This window comes from Chiroxiphia lanceolata, chromosome 3 (assembly GCF_009829145.1).
Source record: "Chiroxiphia lanceolata isolate bChiLan1 chromosome 3, bChiLan1.pri, whole genome shotgun sequence".
Taxonomy (NCBI): Eukaryota; Metazoa; Chordata; class Aves; order Passeriformes; family Pipridae; genus Chiroxiphia; species Chiroxiphia lanceolata.
The window spans coordinates 113,487,755-113,509,337 of NC_045639.1; the positions used below are offsets into that span (position 1 = coordinate 113,487,755).

General features: G+C 42.7%; 1 protein-coding gene across 9 annotated transcripts in view; it reads right to left on the reverse strand.

Annotated features, from left to right (window-relative positions):
• The window catches only part of PKHD1 (PKHD1 ciliary IPT domain containing fibrocystin/polyductin), a 258,573-nt gene that overhangs the window by 187,651 nt on the left and 49,339 nt on the right, over positions 1–21,583 (reverse strand). For all 9 annotated transcript variants that reach the window (XR_004356231.1, XR_004356232.1, XM_032683659.1 and 6 more), the window contains 2 exons: positions 13,822–14,035; positions 8,450–8,600 (listed from right to left, as the gene is read on the reverse strand). Coding sequence is in view for 7 of the 9 variants with exons in the window: in XM_032683659.1 (XP_032539550.1) it covers positions 8,450–8,600; positions 13,822–14,035 (365 nt within the window). In the remaining 2 variants the exon portion in view is untranslated. The remainder of the gene's footprint in view (positions 1–8,449; positions 8,601–13,821; positions 14,036–21,583) is intronic.

The window sequence follows — 21,583 nt, forward strand, 5'->3', positions numbered from 1 at the left end:
ACAGAAACATTGTAGAGGCAGAAAGAGGAGATCCTGCTGCTCTGCAGCCCATGGCTCACAATAACCAGCCCATCTGAGGTCCAGCCCCATATCCTGCCAGTGCTTATCCAAAAGAGTCAACGTCCCTGAGGATTTGTTGGCCCTGTGTTACATGCAGCAAGTTTTTCTTCTCCGTAAAAATCTGTGAATAAGCCACTGGTAACCAGGAGTGACTTGAAGGAACACAGAGCTACCATGACACCTGACCCATACCAACACATGGGTAGGCTCAGCATTTTGAAAGATTAAATAGCAGGGAGACATCATCTCCATCCATGGTCCAACAACATCAAGGGCCCCCTCCAATGTTCCCACTCTGGCCAACACTGCACTACTAAAGTCCCCCAACTTTCAATAAGGGGTAACCACATGCCCAGTCTTTGCTAGGCCCCAGAAGTATTTGGGAGGTGTTTGGAGGTAAGACAATGACTCTGCTACACAGAAAACTCCTGTGGAGAGCATCAAGCTCACAGTGTTGTTCTGTGGGGAGGGAAACATGTCAGATGGTGACGCAGAGTCCTGTGCTAGTGACACAAGTGTCTGAAAGGCCACATCTGTATCCCACATCACACCACTTGAAGGACAAGACCATCAGATATGTTAAGCCATGCTCCAGTGCACATGGGCTATGTGTGTCTCCAAGTTGCTCAGCCCTTTTCCAGTTAAATTCAAGATGGACAGATGGAGGAGGCTTAAGGTTTCCCTTTGACTTCACCCAGAGCCCAAGGCTGGACACCCAGCACGGTCCCAGGCATCAAATACTCCCAATGCCTCCCCCAGACTGAGACAAGGCCAGGTTGGACGGGGCTTTGAGCAACCTGGTCTAGTGGAAGGATCTAGATGATCTTTAACGTCTCTTCCAACCCAAACCATTCTATGATTCTTTGAGACCAAGTCCCACAGACAGAGAACCAGTGCCACGGTTTCAAACACAGACAATCCCTTCCCCTCCAAAGCTGCCTACACACCAAAGGAGTCAATTAGAGTCTCTGTCACAATTAAATAGAAAAGTAGAAGCAAGACTCTATGCAAGAGCCTGGGAGCAAATGGAGAGAACACGTGCCTGCAGTCCCTTGGAAAGGCTTCCCCACACCCTCCTGACCTTATTTCAAGCCTTCCCTTTGTGTGGGATGGGAAAGATTTGCTTTCTGTTCCCTGGAGGAGCACCTTCAAAATGACACTTTTCACTCTGAATCTGCATTTCTCTGAAGGGTTGGGAGCAGGAATAAATGAAAGGGGGAGAAAGAAGACAGTTCTTATTAAACCACTCTGTGCAATCAACTCTGATCTCACACAGGGCTGTTCAAACGTGAGTGGAAAGGCTTTGGGGTGCTGTGGGTTACAGGAGATTGGCACCCCATCCTGGGGATAATGGCATCCCATCCAGGGCAGAAGGGCATTCCATCCTGGGGGTAGCTTCCAATGCACTTCTAAGAACATCACTATGAGTGGTGGGGAGAAAAGGGCTCCCTGGAAAGTCACAGCTTAGGAAGCAATCTCCTTAGAGACACCAGAAGGAAGGTGGGATTGAAAATAAAAAACAAAAAGGCTGTTTACAATGGGAAAAAAATAAAGAAAATTACCATTCAGTCTTTCATTTTTAATCTGAGAGCAGGAGAGGAAAGAGTTAAACCTCAAATCAGGAAGCAAAAAGTTAAAGGAAAATAAAACCACACCACAAACACATCTCTTAAATTTCCCATTGCAGCCCAAGGCCGAACCCATTAAAAAGAAAAAAAAAAAAAGAAAAGAAAAAAGGAAGAAAGAAAAAAAATAGAAAAACAGAGAAAGGAAGAGAAGCAATTTTGTCTATCCTTTCCTCACGCACTTAGCAGCCACTTTTTCTATTATTTATTTATTTATTTACCTCCCCCTTTACAAAAACAAGGCCCTTATTTTCTCCTTTAGTCCTACAGAGATTGTCCTCCTAGAATGACCTTTTTTTCTTTCTCTCTCTCCCCTCCTCTCCTTCTTCCTCCCCCCTCCTCCTCGCTGCCTCCAGGCCATTGCCCTCATGCCAGTAACTAGATAACACACTCTATCAGAGATTTTTTAAAAAATCATTGCAAAGGCACTAGGGCTGATAGTGGCATCAATCCTAGGCTGACACGGGCTCGGGTCAACCATTTATCTCTTCACATTGCCTGTGGTTACTGGGGAGGCCATCTTGGTTCTCTACATCTTAACAACCTTGCATTGGTTCCTCTCTGCTCCGATAGCATCTGCACCCCAACACTGCCTCAGTGGGTTTATTTTCCTTAGTTTTTTATGGACTGCTCCACTTCCTTTCTGTGAAGCTTGGTGTGTTTCATTACATTCCCCACCTCCTTCTGAAAATAACACTGTGACCAAGATATCAGGGTTAAGAAAGCAGGGAATTTCAAGATGCCAGGCTGTTAAAAGTGCACATTTATGAAAATACACACAAAATATTAGAGAAGAGTTTCATCTAGTCCTACTCCTCATGTCCCATCGTGCATGACATGGTTATTTTTGGCCAAAGAATTCAGGAACCCTACTCACAGCCCAAGACACCATAAAGTCATGTTCTATCTGGATACTCACTAACAAGTCAAACAAAAGCATTCCCAAGCCCCAGCAAGATGTGATCCTTGTGGTCAGACAAAGGGTACTGGTGTTTTACACTCTCTAAAGGGATACACAGGAATAAAATATTATGTTGCATTATAATTCTCCCTCAAGTGGAGAAGAGGGCAGCTGTTTTATTAACACACTCCAAACAAACTCCATATCAAGCTGGAACATGTTCTGTTGCTTCCCCTGTAAGTTTTACTGCTCCAAGACAAGGAAGGTGAAAAGGTCAGACTTGAAGTGCCCTCTAACATCCCATGTCCAAAACATGACAATGCAGGACAAATGGAACTGCTTCTTCCCTTCCACCAAGGGGGAGGGAGCACAAATCTGACTTCTACCAGCACGGGGTGCCAGGATTCATTCACAGGCTCCCACTCAGACCAGGATGAGGCCATCCTCACAGGCAGCGTGTTTCATCCCATACATCCTGGAAGTATTCAAGGCCAGACTGGATGGGGCCCTAATCAGTCTGGGATAGTGGAAGGTGACCCTGCCTATGCCAGGAGTTTGGAATGAGATGATCTTTAAGGTCCCTTCCATTCCAAACCATTCTGTGGTTTGACATCAGTCCTGCTGTGAACAATAAAGTAACAGCACTTTATGCCCGGAGTGCTCTGGGCTTCCAGAGAGCCTTTCATGCTCCCCAAAGGCTGCCTAGGATTTGGTACTTTGTAAAGTACCAAATATCTCCAATGATTGAAACTATGTCATCTACTTCCTCACCTTCAAATCTTGTGGTACCCAGACAGATGGTAAGCAGGGGGAAAAAAAGGCCAAAAAAAAAAACGAAGGAAAGGAGTGATTCTAAGATCTGTAGAGGAATCCAAGGGTGTCCTGGTTACTTTAAGTGGAAGTTGAACAGCAAGGATCTCTTAGGTGACTGTATATATCTCAGACACAGCCTTTGTGGGTTTTTTTCATTTTTTTTCTTTTATGAGGAGTGAACAAATCAGTTATCCCACTATCAATCACCAAGCTATGAATTCACATATCCTCAATACTCTGAGCTGCTCCTTAAATCTCAAGACCTTCCCTTAATGCCCTGTTTAAAAACAAACTCAAGGCAGCACAGCACACCCAGGCAGAGCCATAATCCAGGATGGCATTTTTATCTAGTAAGTTATTTTTTATTAGCCTTCTATTCTTTAATAGGAACCCCTCGAGGGTTGGGTTGTAGAGAATTCACCAGGATACAAGTTCAGCTTCCCCACGACCGACTTAATATCCGTGGCATCTGCCCTCCACTGAACATTATATCACCCATCTGGGCCAGAGGAGAAGGGGGGGTCTGGGCAGGGAAACATGGCTCAGACAGCATTCCCTGCATGATGATTAGGTCTGGTCCAGTGATCCGGAATAATAATCTGAAGGCTCACTAAGCATAATGGGTTCAGAGCCACCCGAGCCTGGTCAGACCTTCCCATGAGCATCCTTTACATGTGTTGTGGGTGTGTTTTGCATGTCTCGTCAGTGTCAGGGTGCTGACATCTCATTATACAGCCAAGGTGGAAGTGGACAGGTACTGAGCGAGCACTAGAACTTCTCTTTTCCCTTTTATTATTTAATTCACATCTTCCCATTATCCAGTGTATCGTGAAGCTGTGAGCTAATTAAGTCCTGTGGGATATACAATCAGTGCTGGAATTTTTCCCCCCCCTCTCTTTTCAGAAGGCTAAATTGCATTATATACCAATAGAAAAAATAATTGTGCAACTTTTCTCAGATAATAACAGAGCAAGTTACAAACACTAATGATGCTGAATGCAACAGTGGGGCAGAGGCCTGCTGCTTACTTCAAGTGACCTAATTAAGTCATACAGGACAAAAATACTTCAAACACAAAGTGAGACAAGAGCTTAAATCATGTTTCTAAAGAAAATCATAATAACTATTATCTGGGGGATAGTGGGCCACAAAGCAGACCCCAAGAAAAGTCCAAGTTGAACTCAAATTTCATTAAGTCTGCCACGAAACTCATAGATATCCAGACAGCCACTTGAAACTCCCAGAAATTTTGAGAGTCCTCTAGATCCTGAGCTGAGCCCAGCTCAGACTGTAACAGTGGACCTGATGTTCTTGGAGATCTTTTCCAACTTCAGTAATTCTTTGATTCATGCAAGCAACAGCTCAGAGACCAGATTTTGTGGAACCTGCCAGAAAATGCAGCTGTTTTCCTGAGGATTCTGCCCAAAAGTTTTTGAAGGGATTCAACCTATACAGCAAATTCAAGTACCTGACTCAAGGGAGCAACAGGAAGAGGACAGTCAGCATTTTCAAAAAATAACTTTCTGATTTTTGATTATAACTACAAGCCAAATTTCCAAGTAAAGTTATGTTGAAATCAGAGGTGAAAGATCTCTCTTCCCTGCAGAATCTCACGCAGGTCATCCAAAAATTAAGGTATATATTGTTAAGCCCTTAATTTTCATTAAAATAGAACTTTATATGCATTTATTGGTGGAAAAGGGAATTATGGAAATGGGCAAAAATCCATCTATGAAGAGTTTGTATCCAGGTACAACAACCCTCTAGTACTTGGAGCTTCTGTCTATCTAAGACAATAAAAGTTCAAAGTACCAATATCTTTAATGCTGAACGTGAGCTATTGGTAACAGGGTTGCTGAAAGCATCACAGAAATACAGACCTGGAAGAGGTCACCATCTTACCCATCCTCTCTCATACAGCCACCATACTCCTTCCCTCTGAAGCTTCTGCCCAGCATTCTCCCACCAGGAGACTGATGTCAAACCTTTTCACATTCACAGTTTACATTTGCCTCATTTTCAACCTACCAAATCCGTTCATCACAATAATCTCTTCCTTACTATTTTGAGATATATGAACAGGTCCTATTACCATTTAATAAAACTGATGGAAAATTACTTTACCCTAAAACTTGTATCATAAAATCATAGAATATCCTGAGTAGGAAAGGACCCACAAGGATCATCGAGTCCAACTCCTGGCCCTGCACGGGACAACTCTAAGAATCCCACCACAGCTGAGAGCATTGTCCAAACACTGCTTGAAATCTGGCAGCCTTGGTATCATGACCAACTTGTATCCCTTTAGACTAAAGTTCCCAGAACCAATCTTCTACATTTATTTATTATTTATTTTCTGCTCTGAGCTAAGGCTGTTCTCTCTTCTTGCCAGTGCTGTCATTCCACACTCTTGACAGTGTAAACCTCTGTCATCCATTCTACATCACCTCTTTTTGCTTACAATGCTATCCTGGAGCTAATCCTGCTCCATCGTCACACAATCACAGAATATGCTCAGTTGGAAGGGACCCACAAGGATCATTGAGTCCAACCCTAGCCCTGCAAGGACCACCCTCAAGAGTCACACCCTGTGCCTGAGAGTATCATCCAAATGCTCCTTGAACTCTGTCAGCCTCCGGGCCATGACCACTGCCTGGGGAGCCTGTTCAGTGCCCAACCATCCTTTTTTTAATATCCAACCTAAAACTCCCCTGACACAACTCCAGGCCATTCCCTGGAGTTGTGACTGGTCCCCACAGAGCAGAGCCCCTTGTCTTCCCCTCAGGAGGAAGCTGTAACTGCAGTGAGGTCTCCCCTCCATCTCCTGTTCTCCAGGCTGAACAGACCAAGCACCCCCATCCAACCATCCCTGCCCAAACCCTCCCACAAAGCCCACCTGGGCTGTGTTCTCAGCCTGCCTGGTCATCCCTCAGCTGGTAGAAGAAGAAGCAGAAAACAAGTCACTGAGCAGTGCAGCTGTGCTGGGAACAGCCATGGATCATGCCCATTTTTTATGGAGTGCTTTGAGATCCTTGCATGAGCGTGCAATAGGAGTGCCAGATGTTATTATAAAGAGATGCAGCCCCATTACTTGTACACAGAGTTGTGCTGCCTGCTAATAGCACCATTATCCTAAGGCACGTGGTGCTATTAATGCATTTCACTGCTTGGTGCTGAACCTGGGGACCATTTTTTCCACCGGAAAGGTAAGGCCAGTTCCCATGACATGATTTAAACCTCCACAGTGAAGCAGGCGCACGTTGCACCAGGTCGTAAATCTTAACGGGATGCTGTCAGCTAGAAAGGGACCAAAATTGAAACCATTTATCTGAACTCCCCACCCATCCACCTCTGCTCACCCAAGCCAGTTTTGGGAAGAGGGATAAAATGATTCCAAGTGCCCGCTGGGTTCATTAAGCAGCGGCGAATCCCAGATCTAAAATGCTGCTGTTTTCATCCTGCTCTGAATGAATTTGTTCATTCAGGACACTTAGGACTTCCTTGATTTTCCCTACTCTGAACAGGAAACCATAGCAGGGACAAATCTCGCTACCTTTTCCTATTCTTGCTTCCTCCAGAGCCAAAAGACAACCTGTGATCCTCTACAGGACCTGTGACACAGCTGAGCTGCTCAGATCAAAACCAGCACCAGGTAATGCCCCTGTAATGCTCCAATCAGCCTTTGGGGCTGTAGAGATGTTCTTATCCCATTTGGGAAGGAAAATATGAATATAAGGATTCATATAAGAAAATATCTCTTCCCTTTGCTGGCCTCCTGCAATAACCAACTAGCAATTTCTCTAGGGCTGATTTTCTTCTTAGCTGGGCATGTTTCTGACACAATAATTAACAAGGCTGATGAGCAAACAAACACTAATAGGTAACAGGCTACATGTGACATTCCTTCACAGACCAAGGACAGGCTTAACAGAAGGAAGGAAAGCAATTGTGTTTTAGGATAGTCAGCTGCAATACATTCCTGTAATGTAGATTTACAGGGGAAGTGTTCAGAGACTCCTACGTATAGAACAGGTCAGAGAGAGAATCTTGTGCTGGAAAAGCACTAAAATTACTCTGCCATGACACTGCAGATACTTTTAGGATGGCAGACTAAATTTAAGTTCCTTAGATACAGGGAATATTGCAGGTAGAGTTAAAAATTCCCATAGTAGCTTTAACATTGATGCTGAACTTCAGTTTCCTAAGTTTTAACTGTTCTAAAAAGACTGTGTGATAATTTGATTTAATAGATAAAAAACAGCATTTGTTTTTTATCATAAATCAGGTGTATAACTATTCCCCCTCACACTGCTCTGTACATGGTGGGTCTAAACCACTCCTCAGGAGTTGTTCATTTAGGAAAGGATGGTGGCAATGGGACTTTTGGTGTTCAGCAAATATCCAGCCCCTCTGAATTTTTTCTTACAGGTGGCACAACCCAGTATTCAGCTCAACATCCCCAAGAACTCTGCAAAACTATGAGGACTCTAAAAGTACATTTTAATTTTGCAGTGAACATTTTTCAGTATAGAAATGTTGGTAGTTTGGAATGACAGCTTTTTGTCATCAGCTCTTTGCATATATCTTTTTTTCTTGCTACACCCACAGATTGCACTGGGAAGACTGTCCCATTTTCCTCCAGCTACTGAAAAGAAGCAAAACCCAAATATAACCAGAGCTGCACAAATGCTGAATGCTAAGTCTGTGCCAGAGAGCTGAAACTCTGCACCTCATGGCTAAGATTTCTGCTCAACAGAAAATAACACTTTTAAAGCAGAATTGAATTCATATAAAAAAGGAGAGTGTTAAAAAATATATATTGGCCGGAAAATAAGGTAAAGCTCATAAAATACATGATTAACCATAGTTAACCATTAATTCAGCTGCGCCACATTAGAACTGCTATTCAAAGTTGGAAAGCATTTAATATTATATATTGCTGCTGCTCAGCCTAAATTGTTTTTTTTCTTGCCCCCCTTTAAATGTACACAATATTACAAATTTAATTTTAAGCTGTTTGAATCAGTCTGTAAAAAAGATTTGATTATACCTGAGTGTTCTGGCCCCAGTTTTTCCATATCTCAGTAATCTTGGCAGTAATTGGCTGATTAGCTCCCTCACACTCCATCTCTGCCTCAGTTTCCATGGTAATGTTACAGGAGCTATTATAGATGAGAACTTCATCTCTTTCCACTTTAGGGCTGAAACGAGAAGGGAGGTTAAATGGGGTGTCATCAATCTTAATGAAATGCAATTATTTTTACTCTTATTAATCATTGCAAGCCATTAGCTTGTGGCAACTCCTGGCCACCATTTGTCAAACTTTGCAAATTTCTGTAATTTTGTTTCCATTCTTTTATTGTTTATTTGTTTTTTTCCCCCCTTTATCTGCACACACTCAGGATGAAAATACATGCAGTAAATATCTCTCAGTGATGCTTTTCTGCTTCCCCAAACTATTAAAAACAGGAGCAAATGCCATTCTAGGACCAAGGCAGGGAGATAAGTGCAGACAACAGCGAGGGAATCAGCAGTGTTAGGATCAAAGATGGACTCCTACATGGAGTAGGGTTTGCTCCTGTCTCCCCCCTCCCCATCTTACTCACACTTAGCAATGGGGAATGAATAACTTGCAACTCCCCCAGGGCAAGTGGAGAAATTGGAAAAACCACACAACTGGCTAACTGGTCCCTAATTCCAACTGTGAAAAAATGAGCTCATTTAGGGGTTCCAATTCCTGCTACCCAGCTGATTGCAGCGATGCTTTGTTGCTAACATTGGAACATTAACTTAGTAAATTAATTAAACTTACTTAACAGCCCAGACTAAGCAGATTCGATATATGTGCCAGTTATACCAGCAGACATTTGCTCCAAAGCCTCCCCTTGCAAAGGGGGAAGAAGTAAAAAAAAAGTAGTGGAGAAGAAAAATTTTTTTTCCTTGATTTTCCTGCTGAAAGTTGCTGATTTTGGTAGTGTTTCATTATGGAGAGCTATAGGATTCAATATATGGTTTAGTGAGCATGGTGGTACTGGATTGACAATTGGACTTAATGATCTTAGAGGTCTTTTCCAACCTTAATGACTGTATGATTCAAAAGGAGGTGACAACTTCTAAATTTATTTTTGCAGGCCTTGGCTCAGGACAGGATAATCCAATGTCACTTTTCATTCCTTCTTTGGCCATTGCTCCTTCTCCCTCCTCTCCCCACCCCACCAACCAGACACATACCTGCAACTTGTAGGAAGAAGGGCAGAAAGGAGATGAGTGATAGCAATAACAACATGACTCAGAAATTACATCACTTTCCTGAATAGCTAAGAAAGGACAGAGTTCTCTCAGGAAAGGACAATGTGATTTACTGAACAAAATAGAGGATCAGAGAGGCAGGACCAGGATCTTCAGAGGTCTTCAGGTTCCCATATAATAGGATTTCCTAAAATGTCAAAGTTAGAATTACAGAATGGTTTGGGTTTGAAGGACCTTGAAGATCATCTCATTCCAAGTCTCTACCATGGACAGGAGCACCTTCCTCTACACCAGGTTGGTCCAGCCTGGTCTTGAACTCTTCCAGGGATGGGGCAGCCACAGCTTCTCTGGGTAATCTGTGCCAGGGCCTCACCACCTTCACAGGGAAGAATTTCTTCCTAATACCTAGCAAAAATCGACCCTTTGTTGGTGTGAAGACATTTCCCCTTGTCCTGTCACTCCAGGCTGTTGTCCAAAGTCCCTCTCCAGCTCTCTTGACCAAAGTTCTACCAAAACTGACCCAACTGGAAAGTCAGGACTCAGAGCTTCGCTGGGAGGGTGATGATCAGGATGGTCTGATGACCCTGAAGGTTTTAAACTTTCATGCTGGATGCAGCAGCTCGCTCTACAGACAAAGCCCTGCTCTGACCATGCTTTTGTTGACCTTTTTTGAGCATTAAAGTGTTAAATGAAGCAGCCACATCAGAAACTACTAAAGTACTACTAAGAAAAGCCTCTGCAAGTTGTTGAACCCCTTCAACAGTTACTTTTTTTTTTTTTTTTTTAATGTAGAAAAGAACTTTTCCCTCTGCTGTATCAATAATCAAAATCCAGGCATAGGGAACTGCACTTGCCTTTGATAGCAACACTTGGAGAAATGCTCTTGTCCTGTACAGCAATCCACTGGACTGGGTTATCTTTCAAAACTGCAGAGTATTTCTTTTTAATGCTCCAAGAAAAAAGTGCATCTTTTAAATTACCAACAATTTCAAAGGCAGAAGGGGGTGGTAGTTGACTGGATGCAGGGCATGGGCCCAATTTACCAGACATTAAAAGCAATACAAGGACCTTTGAGTGGTTTTCACGTTTTCGTTTGCTTGCGTGTTTGTTTATGTTTGGGGGGTTTTGTTGGGTTTTTTTTTAAATAAACAAGCTTTGTTTGTAAGCAAACAGAGGTTCCCTCCTGTCATCATGTAACCACATCCTGAAACACAGATGCTGGAAACCTGTCAACAAATTGCAGTGACTAAAGGAAAAGTAATAAAAGGAATTAATTATTGAAGGGAATTCAGGAATGTATATTGATACAGGTGTTATTAATGGCAAAATTTGCAACTCTTCTAAGGAAAATGCTTTTGCAACTGTGTGTTCATAAAGGATGGGCTGTGGTACAGACTAGAAAAGGAAAAGATTTATTTAAACCACTGTAAAAGGTTGCCCAGAGAAGCTGTGGCTGCCACATCCTTGGAAGTGTCCAAGGCCAGTTTGGACATGGCTTGGAGCAACCTGGGATAGTGGAAGGTGTCCCTGCCCATGGCAGGGGGTTGGGACAAAATGAGATTTAAGGCCCCATCCAACCCAAACCATGCTGTGATTCTATAAAATTCATCAGAAAAAAGGGGAGAGATTCAATGTGCACTTCAACCAGGAATTAATTCAGTAGTTTTATCCCCATCCTGGCACAAATGTCTTAACTCTTGAGCATTTGCACAGAACTTAAATTAATATATATTTTTATCATTGTTAGTCATTATTATTAACTACAGCAATCAATGTGTATTATTTCAGGAATTCATCAAATAGTTCTTTTCTGGTTGGAACACTTTAGTTTTCTAACACTGTACAAATTTCATTAATATTTTGAAACGAAACATTTTTCTGAACTGAAATGTGGAATGAAAAAGTTTTCAGAAGTGCTGAAATAGGTCAGTTTGAATGATTTAAATCTCTCTCTTTCTTCACAGGTTTCTCAAATCAGGAAACTCATTTGAAAACAAACAAATCTTTACCCCTGCTTCCCTTTAGCAAGAACCAGTTTAGAAACAGATACACTAGAAAAAAACATCAGGATCTGGAAAACTACTCAGGAGCCCAAGTTTGAATTTCTAACTAAGAGACAAGCATGAGCACAATAAAGATGACAATAAGAAAGAGGTTGAAGAAAATTAGTTAGAATTAGTTAAATTTCAGGGATTTTTTCCAAAATCAGTTAAATTTCAGGGGTTTTTTTCCCCTCTAGGACTCCCTACTCTTGTCTTCCCCAACAAATCTGTCCTCCCCATTTCCTGGGATGTTACAGAACATTACCAGTGCACAGTGTGACTTTGGACACTTGACCAGTTGTATAGATCAGGGTAGAATTCTGTCTTCCTTCCACTCAAGAGGAAAATAGTTTCTTTCTCCCTAACAATGATTTTCTCAAAACTGACAAGAATTTTCTTAAGTCCAGACCTTATGAAAACTAAGTCAAATTTAAAAAAAAGATGGGGAAGAAATGACAGACTGACAGGTAGGTGTTGTAACTGTGAAAACCTTTTTTTTCTTTTTTTAACTAATTTCATTTTTAGACTTCTACTTTTTATATTTTTTAAAAAGTTTAAAAAATTGTGCAATCTGTGTCTTTGTAAAATAAATGCCAGTTGTTTTTTTTTTTTCCTCAGGGATGCAGGGTATCCAGAAATCCCTCTGGTGATTCACAACACCAGCTTTGATGTGAGGATCAGGTAGGAATGGGGACCAAATCTCTGCAATTCCACTGAAATACCTGGACTGTGGCAAGATGTAGTAGCCAGGAGTGGGTTTACCATGTCCAGCAAATCATGGGCAGTGCATTGCAGCACTGTTCTAATTCTCTATTTATTTAATAACTTTTGGAAAGTTTTGGTCATCTCACTCCAGTACCTAAAAGAGGGCTTACAAGAAAGCTGGAGAGGGACTTTTCTCAAACAAATGGAATGATAGGACACAGGGGTATGGCCTTAATTTGAAGAAGGGGAGATTTAAGTTAGGTATTAGGAAGAAATTCTTTACTGTGAGGATGATGAGACACTGGCACAGGTTACTCAGAGAAGCTGTGGATGTCCCACCCCTGGAAGTGTTCAAGGCCAGGTTGGACAGGGCTTGGAACAACCTGTTCTAGTGGAAGGTGTACCTGCCCATGTCAGGGGGTTGGAACTTGATGAGTTTTAAGGCCCATTCCAATTCAAACCATTCTATAATTCATCTGTTTATTCCCTAATTCAGACATCCCTCTTACTCCTGGGAGGAAATGCCTCGTAGGTATAAATCCCTACTGTACCATCAAAGACAACAGTTCCAGGTTATACTCCTGGACAACATGGCTTTGGATTTACAAAGCCTGAGCCGTAAGTGCATGCCTGAGCACCCTTGCTGAGCAAATATTGCACAGCCTGATGGATTTACTTGGTGACTCTTTACTTGGGAAACTGCTTGGAGAGAGGAAGGATGGGGATGGGGGGGCGGGAAAAAGAAGAGGGAAAAAAGTAGGAAAAAAAAGGCTTATGCTTTTCATAATGCCTAATCTTTTTCCCCATTGGCATTCACCAGATGTTGCTTTGGATCAGAAGATAAATATTAAAACCTAAGAAGGAACAAAGCAGGCTGTTTACGAGATGGATTTTCTGATGTCTCTGAAACACTTTAAAGATGGGAGGGAAGGAGGGGGGTAGAGATGCTTTGATAGGCTCAAGGAATGAATTTCACAACCCAGCAGAGCTCTCTAGTGGTCTCAAGGCTAAATTGCTCTATTGGCATCAACCTAAGAATTAGGAATTTCACAGAATATGCTGAGTTGGAAGGGATCCACAAGGGATACACAAGCATCATCGAGTTCAACCCTGCACAGGACCATCCCCAAGAGTCACACCATATGCCTGAGAGTATTGTGCAAATGCTCCTTGAGCTCTGGCAGCCTTGGTGCTGTAGTCATGTCCCTGGGAAGCCTGTTCTAGCACCCAACCACTGTCTGGGCGAAGAAAATTTTTCTAATATCCTCCCTAAACCTCACCCGACACAACTTGAGGCCATTCCCTTGGAATTTGATCCTTCAGTCCATCATTTGGCAGGGGTAAATTCTGCAAAAGGTAAAATAACCTCTGTGGAATGTTATTCATGGATGGAGTTACCCAGCTGTTGGAGAGATACAGCACTAACCTGGCAAAGAGTCCAACAAAACACCTCTGGGGTGGGGTGGTGTCCCTGTGGTGCCACCGAGGGGGGCTGTCCTCACAGACATAGAGGTAGGACACAGATCCTCTCTGCTGGTGGGGACCCACTGTGACTTGGACATCACATTCAATGAAGGTGGCTCTGTCTTCTCTGCAGTCAGCAGAAGAAGGTGTCAGGCCACAGAGAGTGGCCAAAGAAGCTGCAAAGACAAGAGAGGGGAGAAATAACCCAAAGCAGCCAACACGCCACTGATACCGAGCGTATTTTACTGCTGACTTGTGTCACTGTAGAAGGTGTCCCCGCCCACAGCAGGGGGGTTGGAATTAGATGAACTTTAAGGTCCCGTCCAACCCAAACTATTCCATGATTCTTTGACTCCTGATGTGCACCCAACCTCTCTTTAGGTGCATCCTTTTCAAGAATGAGTAGGTCTTCATGCTGCTCCTTTGTGCGAGCAAGCGCATAACCTGCGCTGTGTGCTGATCATCAGGATGGTCTTTGGGATCAAATTGCTCCGTCCAGGAGGAGACGACATAAGGGATTAAATAAGAGCACGGACATTTCTTCTGGGGAAGACAGGCCATGGCTTACAGACCAGGTATAAGGCACAAGGCACAAATCTTTTACCAGGGAGATGTGACAACCTTATGTCTCTTGCAACTTTGAAATCCAGAAACAGGTTTCATGGAAGCATTGAGAGAGCTTGGAGGGCTCCTGGGGAACTGGTGTGAGCAAGGTGGGATCTTGAGATGTGGTCCCAGTTTGACTTGGTGGATGTGGTGAAAAGTGTAATGGGAGCAGCTGTTTTTCTTTGAGATGCATTTAATGGACAGGTGATGTGAATACCTGGAAGAATTTCTTCATGGAAAGGGTTGTCAAGACAATTGGAAGGGGCTGACTAGGGAGGTGGTGGAGTCCCCCTCCCTGGACGTGTTCAAGGAATGACTGGACATGGCACTCAGTGCTCTGGGCTGGGTGACAAGGCGGAGATTGGTCACAGGTTGGACTTAATGACTTTGGAGGTATTTTCCAGCCTAAATGATTCTTTGATTTTGTGAACAGAAATTAGGTTTTCTTATCCTAAATCCAGACAAAAAAAATGCTAAAAAAATAAAAGTAATAGGAAGTCTTACTGAAGTTCAGATTAAATTGAAATGTTTGGGTTTAATAATTTTAAAAAGGAATCCTTCAAGCCTTAAACCATGACAGACATTAAAACTGTTTCTCTCAAAACCCTGACTTTTGGAGAATTTTCAGTAGTCCTGAATTAACCAAACAGTTGTAATTAACTCCTGAAAAAGTCTGTGGACAGTGTAACACTCTGTGCTGTAGTATCCAAGAGTGTTTCTCAAGCATCAGAAATGTGCAATCAATCGGAATTTATCAAAAAAGGTATTTTTCTATTTGCTTTTCTAAGTTCCAGTTTGTTCAAAAGGTATCTTGTTTGCTGCAAAAGTGTCATTGTCAATGAGTGTCTTGTCTCCTAAGCAATTCTGAAAAATGTGGTTTGAAATTGTAAAAATACGAAAATGCTCTATTTCCTCTGTTAAAATATTAAGCACATTTTGCTACAAATGATTATTTCATATGGGGTATTTCTGAAGAGTTTATAACTGTTTAATGTTTCAGGTGTTTTTTGAAATATTAAAATCTAGCATTTCATGTTCTCTGAACTTCAGAGAATTCACAGTTCTACTGTATTTTTCTTCTCTGGATTTAGAATGAGGGGAAAAAAAAGGTTAACTACATCTTCACAAATTTTCCAATTTGCTTAGTCCCTTTTCTTCTCCAAATCCAGTGGCAATTCTGTTGATCAGCACCCGCTCAAACACAGTCAAACACAATCCCTGCCTCGAAGACCTACATCTAAACAGGATGAGGAATAGACAGAGAAACTTAAAGGAATGATGGCACTATATCTATATTTTTCTTTTATTGTCCAGAAATTATGTCTAGACCCACCTCAGATGTTCTATGTCTCCCACAAAAGCCTTGTGCCTTTCTTGAGGCCAGGTTGCCATTCCAAGGACATTTTAAGCAGCACTAGATATCCGTGTTTCGACAAATAAATACTATCCAAGAGAAGTAAGTGCTGCAAAGAACTTGCCTTTGCAACAACCTGCAGCAGAACAAATCTATTTCAGGAAGGTTTTGGTTTTCTTTTTGGTCTTGGAAAAAACACGTTAGAATTTTCCTATGTGCAACTCTTTCTTCTGGATGAATGTTGAAAATTACTCCTAGGATCCCAGTACATGACTATTTTCCTCACTATTTTGCTGCTGTCAAACAACTTACCTGGCTCATGTAGGTCACCAGAAGGTGTTTCCCGCTCAGCCCTTACAGTTCAGGAGAAGAACAGCCTGTCACTCTTTGGATACCCCCAAAATGTGGAAATTGGGCATTTCTGATTTACTCCAGTGCCCTCATCCCAACGCCTGCAGAAATATGGAGCCTCATATCCTGCCAACAGCTGAAATAATCTTTAACTCAAACCAGGCAAACAAAGGTAGTAATTTATAAAATATAAGTTAGAGAACATGGTTACAAAGGGCTATAAAGAGATCAATGAAAGCGAAATCCCAGCAAACTCTTTTTAATCTACACACCCCAGAATCAAACTTATAATTGCTTTCTCTCTCTCAGGTGGAAGGAGAGAAGAATCTCATCTCCACACCCTACATCTGTCCAGCTGATGGAGACACCACTCTTAGAGATTATGTCCTTTTCCTATTTCTTCCTCGGGGATCTCCAAGGTCCTCCTATTCCTCTGCTCCCAGAGGACTTAATATCTTTTCTCAGTTAGGAGGATATCTTGGCCTTTCAATTCTCCTTCCTCTGACCATGAAACACAAATATCCCTTGGTATTATTGGCCTCATTGCCTCTTGCCACAACAGCAGCAAAAAAATACCAACTAACGATTTCAACACACTTTTAGCGCGTCCTAAAAGGATATTCTGCCTGTTCTGGGGCACAGTTCTTCTGTCTGCCTAATTGGTTAGTGTTCAAACCCCAGAATGAAGCTTCTTTATGCTTTATGTTCCCTATCAAGATAAAACGTTCAATCCCATGGCTGAGATGAAAGCACTCAGCCCTTTACGGCTTCTCTTTTGAGATCAGACACAATGGCAGCCAAATCTCTGCATGTTGGTAACGGGTTAGGGACCAACTGCCCCCAGTCCTGGCTTTGAGGGGTACTCTGGCTTAATCCAGTATCCTGGGCTGCTCAGCACAGGGGCTTTGTTCTGGGTCACTGTTTAATAACAACTGCTGGACATGTGATGAGGCTAAAACCTACAGGGGGTTCCAAGGGCAGCTGTGGGTTGATTGAAGAACTGCCCAAGGAGTCCTGGTGCCAAACCACACATCCCCAGTTATCCACCACTAACATTAACATGTGCTTAGCAGGGAAGACAGAGATTTAAAAAAAAATAAGTTAATAAAAGAGCGAGGAAAAAAGAGACTTGTTAAGGTCATTGAGTCCAACCTCTACCTATGAAGAATTGTTCCCTGGGAGACATTCATTTCACACAGACGAGTTTCAGAAGTCCCAAGAGGTGGCTTTCAAGCCTCTATTCCACTACCTGATAGATCTCACTGTCAGAACATTCCTGCCATGTAATCAATATGCTTTATTCCCCCCCTTTCTTAATTCATTTCTGGATTTGAAAGACAGAAGGGACCCTTTGGGTCTCTTGGTTTGATACCCACAATAAACATCAGAGGCCCTGACTACTTCTGAGGTGTCAATTGCCACAACATGTCTTCTTCATTTCTTCTGCATTTGCCCATACAAATCACCCCATTTCTCTGGTTATAGTCACCCTGGGTCTTGGCCCAGTGCATCTTCTTGTTACAACCAAAACTAACTACACTCTCTCCTCTTGCCCCATTCAAAGAGCTCTACCAACCCATGTCTCTGATCCTTTTCAACCAGCCTCATTTCTGGCCTCTAATTTAAATCCTCATCCTTAAAAGTCCACTTTTACCAGTGGAATCTGGTAACTGGTAGGTTCAGGACTTGCTGACAAAGATCTCAAGAGCTGCTACATCAAAAAGACCTAAAGCCAGACTTGTTATCCCCCGAGCACGCTGGTGCAATGAGGCCAATCAGGCTCAACTTTTACCCTGATGGATCCTATCAGTTCAACTCCTCTTAAAGGTGCTTTCCTTACCCTCACCCCAACATCAAACATACCATCTCAGGTACTGGCTTACTGCAAAATTTATATGTCGTACCTACCCTAATATCACCTGAGAGGAATGTTCAGTTATTTTCTCACCTGCCTCAAGCTTCCCACCAGTCTCCCAATCTTTCACAGGAGCACAACTCAATTCCACAGACATTAACCACGTGTTCTGCAAGTTTAACCTGAGCTGAACAGAACCCACAGCTGTATTTGCATTCATCAACTGTGCTTCAGCATGAGCATAAAGAGAAGGGGGGAGCTTTCAGGATCATGGAATCATTTCAGTTGGAAAAGCCCTCTAAGATCAAGTCCAACCATTCCTCCAACACTGCCAAGCCTACCACTAAACCATGTCCTCAAGTGCTACATCCACACAACTTTTGAACACTTCCTGTGTTGGTGATCCTGTCAATTATCTCTCCTTACCAAACCTTTAAAGACTCATGGGTCAGGTTTTTTCTCTTTGTTTTGGTTTTCCTTGAAGGCCATGTGGTTTTGCTAATTTTATTTATTTTTGTTAATTTTTTTAAGCTTTAGGGATGAAACTCGTATTTTAGCTCTGTTCTGAACTGATTTTTCTGCATCTTTCAAAAGACAACAGTTTCCATAAAAGAGTCTAGGTTTGCACTCCCATTTCTGGTGCTCTGGATTGAGCACATCTCAGCAAGAACATACCCAGTTCTTGCCAATGATCAAACCAAAACCTTGCTGCGACCCTGCTCAACATCCATTGCTAAGGAAGACCCTGTGGGACAGGCTTATGGATGGATCTTGCTGAGTCCATCAATTCCTCATCTCTTAGAAAACTGCCTGTTCGATGGGAAAGAAGTCACATTTCCTACCTGCAGAGCTTTGCCCTCTGGATCTGATCACATGAGTGAGCTACAGGAACCAGTTGGGGATACCCATGTGAACATCTCTAATCTTAAGCAGGCCAGACACAACATGACCCAATGCTGAAACCCCAGGGCAGGCAGCTGCCACCTGACATCCCACAGTGCCAGAGAGGAGGTGTTTCTGCTTCACAGGACACAGTAACAGAAGAAATGCAGCTTAAACTCTTCATTTCACATCACCCCGTTGGGCAATAAGAGCCGGAAAATGTCACACTAGAGTCCAACCTGGCTGAGCCACCGAAGGGGCCCTGGGGCACCACAGACCTATCCCTCATTCCTTCATGGTTCGTGGTCCTGCATCCCTGAACTGGCTTTGCCACCTCTCCCATATGAATGAGACAGCAAAAGAAAGGTCTGAGCACTGGATGTGTGAGTGTCAAGTGGCAAAATTCCTCGGGCAAACAGCAGTGTGTAAACCATGAGGTGAGGCTGGACTAACTGCACTTAACACATCCACTCTTACCCTAAATGTAGTGGTGTGGGGGTGACTCTTTAAATACTAAGTGGGATATTCTCCAGAAAGCATCTTCCTCTATACAGATTCACCTGTACCAAATACAAGTGTGCAAAGGGTGAATACAGCTGTCTCAGAGTGTTCAAATAGCCTGACAAACACAGATTTGAGCAGCCTGCAAATGATTTCTTTTCAAGGCAAGAAAAAAAGACATTTTCTTGTAAATATTTAATTAACGTTTTTGCAACTCGACTGGTGAGACTGACAAGGCTGCAAAACCCAGGGCAGGGGAGAGAGGGATTGTAACTCTGGTTTGGTTAGTGAGGCAACACATCCTTTCCATCTCCTCCTCAGAAACACAAGGAGCGATCAGCATTCCCTTGCTGACACCTAGCGTCAGGAATAAGCATCGTGGTCCTGCCTGTGAGATGGTTTTCCCCAGGTTCCCTCTCCCACCAACCACTCAGTGAATTCTGAACACAGTTATTAATGTTTTCACACTTTGGATCAATTTGATCACATTTTATTTTGCTATTCTCCCTGCAATAACTGGACTGCTGTGTTGTGCTCTGATAATTTTTTTTCAGCACTCCAGCACCATGTCTTTTTTCTTTTTAAAACAGCAAGCAGTTTTGTGAGTTGTGCCTGGATCTTGTTTAAAATTAAGAAAATTGAGCACGTTTGACTTCTTGGTGTCTCCTTTTGAGTGCTTGTGCTTGGGTTTTAAAGCCCCGGGATTTTTTTCCTTACATTTTTGTGAACATTCTTCATGGATAGGGGTTGGAACTAGGTGATCTTTAATTTCCCTTCCAATCATTCTGTGATTCTATGAAAGAAACTGTTCAAAATGACATCAGCAAATATAGAATTTTGGAATAAGTGAGACTGAAGAGAACGTCTATATGCCTTTTGTCACAACTCTTGTTCAAAAGAATGTTAAATTTCACATTGGACTGGTTTCTCAGCATCTAATTTAGTCAATTTCTGATTATTTTGGAGGACGGGGATTCCACATGCCTTTGAGCAAAACCCTGGAAACTCACCCTGAAGGACACTCTCACTTGACACCTTTCTTCCATGTCCATAAAGGATAAGAGGTCATGGATCTTTGAGGACTGATGATTTGATCACATGATCATTGCATCTCTGGATGGTCACAGAACAGCAAATATTTCTGTAGACTTCCAGATGCTCTCCAAGCTTCAGAGCTGTGAAGGGGGCTGAAGTGTTGCACTTCCAAGGTTTAGAATCACAGATTCACGGAATCATTTAGGTTGGAAAAGACCTCCAAGATCACCGAGTCCAACCTGTGACTGATCCCCAACTTGTCAATGAGACAAGAGCACTGAGTGCCACGTCCAGGTGTTTCCTGGACATGGGATGGGGACTCCACCAAGAAGTCAAGCACCGAGGTGCTCCATGTTCAACATTTGGGGAGTGGTATATGTTTCATATAAGATTTAAGAGTCCTAAAATCCTGCGGTTTGCAGAGTTTAGGACCCTAATTCTGTGCTTCCAGTAGAAAAGGGAGGAAGCATGTCTTGTCCCAGAAAATGCCCATTTTGAAGAGCTTGCTCCAAAGCTGAAGCAGCTTATTTCTCTCTTTGAGAAAGCTGGAGATCATGGATTCATCCCATCCTGCCAGTCTCCAGTTAAGGAGGATGCTCCCATCTTGCTCTCAAGGAATTCAAATCCACATCTCCAGCTTTCCAAAGGTAGGAACTGGCCATGGTACATCATTTGTTCACTCTTCCAGTCATTCACTCTTTTCCTCCCAGCCCTTTTACCCCACTGAGGTTTTCCCACAATGTAGCCAAAACACAGAATGTGTGGGGCCACAGAACTGTAGAATCATTAAGGCTGGAAAAGGCCTTTAAGATCAAGTCCAATCACCAACCCCCACTAAACCATGTGCTCAAGTATCACAACTACATGTTTTTTGAACACTTCTAGGGATGATGACTCCACCACTTTCTTGGGCACTCTGTTCCAATGCTTGGAAACACTTTCTGTGGAAAAAAACTCCTAATATTTAATCTAAACCTCCCCTGGTGCACCTTGAGGCCATTTCCTCAGAAGAAAAGGCATTTAAGGGAATTCAATTAGCTACAATAGTCACAACATGATGGCCAAGAAATGCTTAGATACCCAACCCTACAGTCCACAGGCACATTTTATGTGAGGGAGCTTTCCCAAGGAATAACTGCC